This window comes from Mastacembelus armatus, chromosome 4 (assembly GCF_900324485.2).
Source record: "Mastacembelus armatus chromosome 4, fMasArm1.2, whole genome shotgun sequence".
Taxonomy (NCBI): domain Eukaryota; kingdom Metazoa; phylum Chordata; class Actinopteri; order Synbranchiformes; family Mastacembelidae; genus Mastacembelus; species Mastacembelus armatus.
The window spans coordinates 17,882,336-17,892,790 of record NC_046636.1 but is presented as its reverse complement, the minus strand read 5'-3'; the positions used below and the strand labels follow the sequence as shown (position 1 = coordinate 17,892,790).

The 10,455-nt window shown below is 39.8% G+C and overlaps 1 protein-coding gene across 4 annotated transcripts in view; it reads right to left on the bottom strand.

Annotated features, from left to right (window-relative positions):
- Window positions 1–10,455, bottom strand: part of evi5b (ecotropic viral integration site 5b) — a 30,631-nt gene that overhangs the window by 3,646 nt on the left and 16,530 nt on the right. For 2 of the 4 annotated variants that reach the window (XM_026304609.1, XM_026304610.1), the window contains exons 12-19: window positions 9,558–9,590; window positions 8,984–9,130; window positions 7,991–8,122; window positions 7,729–7,869; window positions 7,437–7,595; window positions 6,937–7,083; window positions 6,454–6,549; window positions 988–1,083 (exon numbers count right to left, since the gene is read on the bottom strand). In XM_026304609.1, coding sequence (XP_026160394.1) covers window positions 988–1,083; window positions 6,454–6,549; window positions 6,937–7,083; window positions 7,437–7,595; window positions 7,729–7,869; window positions 7,991–8,122; window positions 8,984–9,130; window positions 9,558–9,590 — 951 coding nt within the window. The remainder of the gene's footprint in view (window positions 1–987; window positions 1,084–6,453; window positions 6,550–6,936; window positions 7,084–7,436; window positions 7,596–7,728; window positions 7,870–7,990; window positions 8,123–8,983; window positions 9,131–9,557; window positions 9,591–10,455) is intronic. The other 2 variants (XM_026304611.1, XM_026304612.2) reach the window with 2 other exon arrangements.

Below are 10,455 nucleotides of genomic sequence, written 5' to 3'. Positions count from 1 at the left end.
AAGCATCTGGTTGGAAACGACGTAGTGAACTAAATTAATAATTCATGTTAAACTGCAAGTAAGCAATGTACCAAATAAGCTGAAACCTATAGCATCCAGTTGTGGACCAGACTGGCCCACCCAGCGGTGCCGACACAAAGTAATGTCATTTCAAGGTAACCTGTCACTTCTGTCACGCATTACACAATAGTATTATTGTTTCAAAATGCAAAAGTCAATTTTATCCGATTACTTGAGTAATCGCTGAAATATTGGGTAGAATACTCAACTCCAAAAAAAATGATCTCCAGGTGCAGCCCTACACTACATGAATGTAATTTTAACAGGCATTAATTGATCTCTCAGTTAATGGCTTTACCAGAGAAGAGTCCGATCAGCACTGGCTAAAATGGAAGGCTGCTACCTTAAAGATTTCCACACTCAGCTTTTCTAACAAGAACCCAATAAACACCAGCACTGGAACATCTGATATTAGAAACTGTATATATTCTTCCTGTAAATAACTGATATGCTGGAAGACAAGCACATCTATCTGCAGTTTGAAATATGTAAAACCATCTTAACAGTTAAGATCACTAGGCTGATTGGAAACTCATTAGGCATTAGGCACATTGGACCTTCTTGCAAGAGCATGCAGGACTGGACAAATAACAGGGAATGCCTCGGGTAGTACAGTAATTTATGTACAGTATTGTTCATGTGACACCAATGAGGTTATTGTAACCCACTTGTAGAAACATCTGTAGGTTATGTCTTATGGTATTTACAAGACGTGCTATGTAGACTCCACACAGGAAGTCTCTGGGTGTAGTTAACACTTCTACTAATCTGTTAGCTTCAAAGTAAAATTGTATCGGTGGGAATGTTGTGAAATCGTCTGAAATACTAGATCAAAGATCAACCATACAACAAAATTTGAATCTCTACATGGAAGAGAGTTGCAAAATAAGATAGTAAGTGGATTGATGCTAATTTTATGAGTCTCACCTCTTGTTGTAGCTCTACTATCCGGTCTTTGAGGTCGCGGATGTACTGGCTTGCGTCTGTATGGTTAAGCTGACCTTGGACCTTTCCTTCTTCTTTCTGATGGTAAAGGAAAAAGTTTGTGTTTTTTTTTTTTGGTTTTCAAAAAAAAAAAAAAAAAAAAAAGCTACAGTATGCTAATACAGGCGGCTAATGGCATCATTTGTGTTATGTAAACCCACTGGAAAACACAAAGTGATTCAACTTGGGGCAAATGCAGCATGGACTTAATAGCTTAATGAATACACACTGTTAATAACTTGTGAATTAGCTCACAGGAAGGACAACAGTAGCAGATGCTAAAACCCCACTACTAACAGAACAGCATGACAAAGTGTCCTCCACGTGAGGCGAGTGAGCAAAGTGACAGATGTCAGAGGAAACACAAAACCCTGTCATTTGTGCTTGATTTCCTCTTCGGGCCCTGGGGATGAGGCTGGTTGTTAGCTTTAACAGTTGAACAGCCCATGTGATGTTTACCTCCCTCAGTGAAGACATCTGCAGGCACTGGAGACAAACACACACTATTTCAAACCTCAATCACACCCCTGAACCCGCCAGTTCTACAGTGATAGCAGTGAAGGGCGCACAGAGGAGTTCAAAGCACAGGCTGCGAGCAGTAACAATGAGACAAAAAAAGGGGGAGATAGTACACAACACCGAGCAGGGGTGGGTTGTCGAGGTAGAGACAGTCTCCTCTGACTTGCCAAAAGCCCAAAATACAGGCAGGGTTTCTGGGTGCTGTGATAAGGTGAGGCTGGTTTGGCTGGTCCCTATAGGCTTTTATTCCCCCTACAAGGAGAGGTCTAAACAAGTGAGATTATTCCAAGAAATGTGATGTTTTTGAGGTTTTGCCACTCCAAAACACTGCAATAATAAGAGGTGCAGGCAGTTGTGTTCAGCTGTGTGGATCACCAGGTGTCAGGCTGTGGCAGGGGACATGAAACGTCTCATAGAACTATTTTCCACACACTTGGGTTAAGTGTGGGTCAGGCAGTCAGCGGGTGGGTCTGACAATGCCGTAACAGAACAAAAGAGAAACAGTTAACTACTTATGAAGACACTGAAAAGCATAACAAGTTAAATTTGTTTACTGTGGCATCAGTGACCTGATAATCTGGCAAAACATCCTTTGATCAACACAGGCTTTTCATCACGTCTTGAGCAAATGAGTAAAATCACAGCTCATAGGAATTTCCATGAGATGCGCAGGATTTCATTTGTCAGTATGTATCTTTCCAGCCAGCACATTCAGAATATTTTTTCACTTTACATGCATCTCCATTGTTATGGCAATGACGTATGCTTTATTCTGAATTTGCAAAGATGTCTGTGGAGGATGTGTGAAAATTCACAATCAAGGCATGAAAATTTATGATTGATGGTATATTTTACTATGATTACACTTCCTATTTAATGTGTCATTTACCCAACCCCTCATAATGCATAAAATATGAGTTGTGTAAAATTGCCATGATCACATTGAAACTGTATTACTACTGTGGGTCATTAGATTTTTTTCTCAGACTATTTATCATGTGAGATCAACAAAACTGATATTTCCTGCAATAACATGTGAGGCATAAACACGAGAATGTAATTGACATGCTTAACTTTTAGTATAAATCTCTGAGCATGTCATAGAAACCTCAAAATAAACCATGCATGTCACCTTTGGTAGAGTCTCTGCTTCAAGATGAGAAACCACTTCCTATCAGCCCTAGAGACAGTGGAGCTGTGGCATTAAACAGAGGCCATGGCTGTGATAGTGAAAAAGTCCTACACAAAACCTTAGCTTTAAACCTTCCTAGACATCTTAGTTTCACTGCCTCTATTTTTTTTCCATCATTATGCAGTGGTTATCATTAATTGGTTTCTTTTTATTAAATCTCTGCAGCATGATGTGTGTTGCTGAAGCACAATAAGATACAACTTAATGTTCAAAGTGAGTGTCCCTATGTGGAACTCTCCCACTGCTCTGAACTCTGAACTCAAGAACCAGACAAAGCTAATATGATCACATGGTGACCTGTCACTTTAAAACTGAGCTCTAAACTGTCACTGCATGTGACCTGAAACTGATTTTGTTTGTTTTTACATTTTCTTGTAATTGGTGGATGATGGTTATCCGCAGTTTATAGAGCAGGCGGTCAAACCACAAAAGATGGCAAGAAGTTTGATGTTCATTACAGAATAAAACACAAGCCTGATTTACGAATAAATTTTCTACACACCTTTTTTAAATAAAGCAAAAAGCAAAAAGCAAAAAAAAAAAAAAAAAAAAAAAAATTCATCAGCCTGCTACTGACACATTCAACTGAGTTCATTACGCAGATTCTAAAGAGTATGAGGGCGGTAGTGGTAAGGTTTTGGTGTTGCATGTTTTTGCTCTATCACTTAGTAACAAAACCTCAGACCACACTGTGTGATTGTGTGTGCCTGTGAAGGGGAAGAGGGGGAGTTTTTGTTGTTTTTTTTTTGTTGTTGTTGTAGGTGTCATACTTATAAATAGTCCAGGTATCTGAAACAGCCTAAAGTTAAGAATACATATACAATAGTACTTTAAAAAGCCTGCTCCACTGATCTAAAGTCACAACTGTTTCTAACATAGCTGCTGTGACTCTGTAGCTAAAGATCGCCACGTTTTCGGTTTGATGCTCAGGACAAGCAACTGATATTTAGACCCAGTCGCTAACGCCTATAGGTGCCTGAAAGAGGAGTTATAGTTGCTGACAAGTACAGTAAACACTTTGCTGAGTAGTTCACCTGTAGCAGATATCAGTCTATGTGGATGAACAGCCCCGCAGAAACAACATATTAAGAATACAGATGAAAAAAGCCTGGTAGTTCCTACAGGAGCAGCACTCATTTGTAATTGTCTTTAGGAGCTTTCTTGTCTTTTATTGTCTAAGTGCAGCTGTCATCCAAAGAGTCGTGGAAACTGCAGTGTCTGATACAGACACACACACACAGACTTTAAAGATTCAACAGTTGCTAAACATAAAGTTTTATATTCATACTTGATCAATTATTACAAATGTTCCTACTGATCGGTGATGATGAGACAGTAAGTCTAATCCACTGTGATTCACAGTCATAAGAAAATAAATCATAAAAAATTCCAACATATTGATACATTGTAAGCACATATGTGGGCTCCGTACCAAACAAGACAGTGCCAGACACTTAGTCATTTATGACAAAATAAAAATGTTTCTTGACTCATCTAAAAACATTCATTGATCCAACCTGCTCCGAGCCAATTCCAAACTAGGTAACATGTAAAATTATGTTTCTAAAATCATGCAGTATATACAGAGGTGGAAAAAGACAACTAAACAATAATCAGTGATAATGTCACTTTCTGACTTCAGTCACAGCAGTACACAATCAAACTATTCACAATTTCAAGATCTTATAGGAACTAGGAGTTTCAAATACACAGGGGTATGTAAAACAGACATTTTGAAATTTACAAAACAGACCATTTGAAATTTAAAGTGTAGTAAAGATTCCCTGGTCTATGTGACACATGATCATTATTCATGTGTAGCATTAATTCATATGAAAAGTGTAGGACTGCTGATCATTTTATGTCCACCTGTGTTGGCAGTACAAGAGCAGCCCTCTAATTGTTTTGGTCACCCTTTTGTGTGTTGCTTGGTGGAAAATATAGGTTTGTTTGCGCTTGCTTGAGGCTTGTACATACACGGAGTATGTTTCTATGCACATCTGCCTAGGCCTGCAACAACTAATGGATAAAATCGATTATTAAAATATTTGGCAACGAATGTATTTGTCGACTAGTAAAAGTGATTCAGGAGGACGGAAAGCCATTTTTACATTTATGTGGATAGTGGTGCTGCGTTCTTGTTTTAGATTTTCTATTATGTGGTCAGAATCAGTGATCCAATAAAATGTTTATGGTTCTCAGGCCAATTGACACAGTAGCTTGTGCGTCTCACCGAGCAGACTGACTTCTGTTTTATCTGATGTCGGTCCACACTGACTTCAGTGCAAAATTCTAGTAAAAAAGTGCCTTTTCTTAAATGTAATTCAATTGTTATGGTTCATATAAAGACATTTTATTGTCAAAATATTTTGATCGACTGATTTTTAAAATAGTCGTTCATTGCAGCCCCACTCTGATAACTGTTATGATTTAGAAAGTCTTCACCCACAAAATATTCAACGTGCCAAATGCTATAAATCATTTCTAGCTCTGAAATACAACGATGGAAAACAGAAATAACATACCATTATTTTTTGTAGAGAGACTCCTACACACAGTATGCCTTAATTCTTGTTCACACTAAATGTGCCTCAAAGCCACATAAAACATCAAAAAGCCCCATAAAGACTTAGTTTCAAATCTAACATTACGACTAATAGTCAGAAGAGGGCCATCCGGCCTGTGTGGGTGTGGTGTGATCAGATTTGTTTGACGCCAGTGTATCCATGGAAACATGATCAAACAACACATCAACTGCTATCAGATTTAGTCTCTTACACTGTCACACTCTGATTGGTGGATGGAAATTTGTGACATATTTTCCCCCACTCAGAGCTCTGCTTGTTTCAAACCAAAAAAGAAGAGCTCAGATTAAACAAATAGACAAAACACACACACAAAAAAAAAATGTAAATAATCCCTAGCGTTCAAACAAGAATTCTGATAAAGGATTTCATCAATCATAGTAAGAGGTTAATGACCAACCAAACCGTAATCCTTCCATCAGTGAAAGTAAGACTATAACTGCCCTTTGCCAACCAACATTTTAGACACATGTTCTCATTCAGTAGGTTTTCTTTGTTTCTGTTATTTTCTACATTGTAGATTAATAATGAAGACATCTAAACTATGAACAATAAACACGGGGTTATGTAGTAAGCAAAAGTGTAAAAAATAAAATAAATAAAAATAGTAATAATAATACTTTGACGTTAAAGGTAAAAAAAAAAATGTTAAAAAATGTTTCCAATGTTATTCCAACAATCTTGAATGAGATCCCACATCATTTGAGTATTTGTCTGCTTTTTGTTTCTTCTGGGGTGCAACTAACCCTACACCTTAGCTGTTCCTCTGATCAGTTGATGTTGAGATGTGTCTACTATTTAAACTACTGGGTGCCACTGATGTGGGCTCTCATCTGAAATGCATTTAACTGATGATTTCTGATGCTCCTTTCTTCAGGAACCTTTAAAACTTTAATTCCTATTATTCTGTTATTTACTACTTTAAGTGTCTTCAGTATTAATCTAGAACATAGAAATTAATAGAAATGTAGAAAAAACATTGAATGAGAAGGCATATACTAATGTATGGTACATCTGCCTCTCTGTCTGAAGTAGCTGAAATATGTCAAATGTGGCTGGGGGTTGAGGAAATCCAGTGCTTGACGTAGAGCCAAGGAGGATGTTGGGGTTTACCTGAATCTCGAGCTCTGAGATCTGTTGCTGGAGTTCAGCCATAGCAGCGATGTTGTCAGCTTCCCTCAGCCTCACTGCCATCACCTCTTCCTTACTCTGTAGATGAACAAACCAGACAAAACCTTAAGACTACACCAAAAGAAGGTGAAGACATTAGTTAAATAACACTTCTACCCAGGTCTGAGAGACACTGCGATGCTGTCCTGTATATCATTTGCATACTTTCTATTTTTGGAATGATAATCTTGCAGCGGTAAATTCCTGAGAGACAGAGAGTAAAAGCAAGCACAATCAACAAAAATATATTCAGAAATCTATCATTCTGTCCAATTTTAAATTATGTGTACATACTTCAAACAAACTTTCTTGGGTTGTATTTCAGAGACTATGCCACAAGCTACCCTGCAGTGCTTTGGCCCTGTGCACACAACTGTGTACACAGTGCTACGTGGTGCAGATCAGCAGCAGACTTGTACAATGTACCTTGCATTCAATCTCAGCCTGTCTGCGCTTGATCTCTTGCAGTTGCACATGCAGATCTTTATTTTGCATCGTCAGTGTTTGCACATGATCATGGAGACAGCGACTTTCCTGCTCCGCCCGTCGCAGCTGGTTACTGTGAATCTGGTTCTGTGGCACATCACATTCAGAAAGAATGAAGATTTAAGCTTTTTTTGACATATCATTTCCTAAATTTTCCAGATGCATCTAAATACAAAGGACCAAAGCAATGACTGCAACGTTTCACACTTGAGTTTCAGTTATGTGGCAGATGACTGCTGCCCTCCGAAGGTTACTGTGAGACAATACAGGGGGAAAATTCCCACAGCGTATTTACAATTTATTAGACATACTATGATCCACCGTACAAACGATATGTCTGTAATTTTTATTAACTGTATTTTAATGACATGATATGGCAGGACAAAACATTACTCCAAAAAAAGCATGTTAGAAAGTAGATTTAATGTGTAACCTCTGACCTGTGTCTCCAGCTCTAGCATCCTCTGCCGTGTCTCTCGGAGCTCTGCCTGGGCCTCAGCCTCTCGCAGCCTCACACTCATCAGCTCATCCTGAAGCTCACTCAGGGTACTCTTTTTAGGGCTGTCTTTCCAGCGACTAGAGGTGCGTGCCAAATGACACTGAGGAGAGGTGTTACAGTTTCTATTTCCCTTTCCATTTCACAAATGTCAGCATTTAATATATTGAAAAAATGTGCGAAAAAGACAGGGTACTGAGTAAATTGTCTTGTGTTCTGAAGTGTTGGTGCTTTACCTGCCAGTGTTCTTCCAGATTTCTGACTTGCTGCCTCAGCTCCTTCAGGCCAGTCAGAGCCTCAGCCTCCCTCAGCTTCACCCCGATCAGCTCCTCTTGTAGTCTTGCTACATTGGTGTCATCCGGTAGTGATGTGTTCCTCTAAAGAAAGCAGCGTAAGGAGAAAGCTATGATTAAAAACTGTAACCATAGGTGTAAATCACATAATAATGCTGTGTTCTGGCTGAGATCAGGGCAGTACAGCATCTAAAGCCAACTTCACCTTTTCCATATCAAGGACCTTGTCTTGCATCTCCTTGAGTGCACACTGGGACTCCGCCTCTTTCAGTCTGGCCTGCACGAGTTCTCTCTCCAGCTGCAGGACAGACTCCTCAGAGTAACGAGGGGCCCCTTTCTACAAACACCAAGAGAAGTGAGTGAGCAGAGACCGCATTGCACAGCTACAAAAATTTCTACCTGTGTGTCCACAATATTGAAATTTACTGAACATAATATTCAACTTACAGTAATGTAAACCAAGCCCCAAAATAATTCCAGTCAATTATATAGTCTGAGCTTCTGCAGTATATACAGTATTGTTCTGGATGAATTATACCTTATTGCCTCTTCACACTGTGCGGTGATTCAGCCCTAATTTCAGCTGACAGCCATTTTGCCTTTCACTTTCACATAAATAATTTATGGATGCTCATTGTGAAGTAGAAATCAAATTACGTAAAACATGGTAATGCGTGGACATTTTCAAGTGGAATCCAACATCAATAATTAACGTTGTGAGGTCAATATATATGCAGGGAGAGGATTTTGTGCACAGGACGCCATGTGTGAAATCTACCAGCTTGTGAGAGAACTGCTTACAAATTCATGAATGCATTTCTGAGAATGCACAAGACTGTAAATGGTGGCTGAACTGTGTAGGACACCGTGTCCCAATTTGAATTCATGCATGCCAAAACAGATCATTTCAGAGTCGATGTGCAAAGTGAGAAAAGCCCTGTCCTGCCAACGCTTGGTCTTTGCTGTTAGGAAATATGCTCCAACTGAGCAGGAGAGGCAGATAACACATGACATACCTGAACCCTAATGAAATCTCAATGTTGCTGGTCCAGACGTCAGTTCTACCACAGCTTATAATGTAACAATTGCTAGCGCACTGTTTCAGCACTGCACAACACAAAGGTCTGGGAACCATCCCAGTCTCAGAGCATCTGAGTCAGTGCGACCTGCTAGCTGGGGACTCTGTGGCCCTCCTTACCGCTTGTGGCTGCTGCTGGAGCTGCCTGATGGTTTTCTTGGCCTGCTCCAGCTGAGCACTGGCTTCCTCGCTCTGCTGTTTCACAGTGGCCAGCTCCCGCTTGACCAGGTAGTTCTCCTCTGCCTCCTGAGCTCGAGTCACTTGTCCCTTGGGACATAAGTACCCAGTGAGGGGTGACGTGAGCATGGCAAGAAGTGAAACGAGAGGGTGTAATGGGAGGGCAGCTCAAAGAGGATGGAGGTTGGGTTTCTAAGGACATGCTTCTTTTAAATCTAGCAGTATGTGAGTTACATTTACATTCCTTAGCTTCCCTTAGCATGATTAATGAATTTCTTTTGATGTTGGGCATGCCACAGTGTGGTATTTCATGCATGTATTAAATACTGCAATAACTTATCATAATCAGGTTGGGTCCTTTAATTCAGAATCATTAGTAGATTTTTTTTGTCAGATTTCTAGATTCAGTTTTTTTACTGTGCCTATTGTAATCATCAGAAGCATGCAATGCTAAAAAGTCAGGGAAAATGCAGAAGGAAGGTGCAACATAAGTAATAAGGGAAAAGGAGCAAAATACCTGGATCAATCTATCTGCCAAGGAAGCACTTTCCTACAAAACAGAAATATCAACAAGAGACAGGACAGAGAGAGAGAATCCAAAGGACAGTTTAAAGCACACAAACGAACAATTGATTGTTTCAAAAAAAGAAATGCAATGTTCCTTTTCCCTCCAGAAATATTTGCTTACAGACTAGAGAAGGATATCTACATTAAGAGGAAGAAAAGAAACATTGCATTGAGATGTGGTGAAAAAGGTGCTAATGAGGTGGTGACAAAGTGAAAAATTAAGTGTTGCCAATAACACAGTGACAGGTTTCAAACAGGAAAAAGCACAGGATAGCTCACGTTAAAGCTGAGAGTGAAGTATGGTACAAAAGCAGCACATAAGCAGTGTTAAGAAGCTGTACTGTTTAGCTCAACACAAGCTCTAGGCTTTGATGTGGTTCTTCTAAGCTTCTGAACGGCTTCAGTTAGTGAGGAGTTAAAAAGGTCCTGGAGATACATGACAGATGTATCAAGGAGCAGCAGCCTCAAGCTGGTTTTAAATAACAGACTTGTTTAGACCAGTGTTCCTCTGCAGGCAAATGCAGTGTAGCAGGCACCCTTGCTATACATAGCAGACCTCATGCACGGTGCCTTTACCTGGCAGCAGTCATGTCCATTCAAAGACACAAAAGGTACAGAATGATGCAAACAGTGCAACTTGGCATGCAGTGCTTTGTATCGACTTGAACAGCCTCAAGTCGCCACTTTCACATTCCAAACAGGGTTGTTACGGTTTCTGCTGCAGTTAGTGGCGTCTGGTGAATTCTGGTGAAGTTATTCGAGCCGCACAGAAAGTCACCGTAACAACAAGATGACCTGAAGTACACATCCAGCTTCTGTTTCTGATAGTTTATCTATGATCAGAAAAC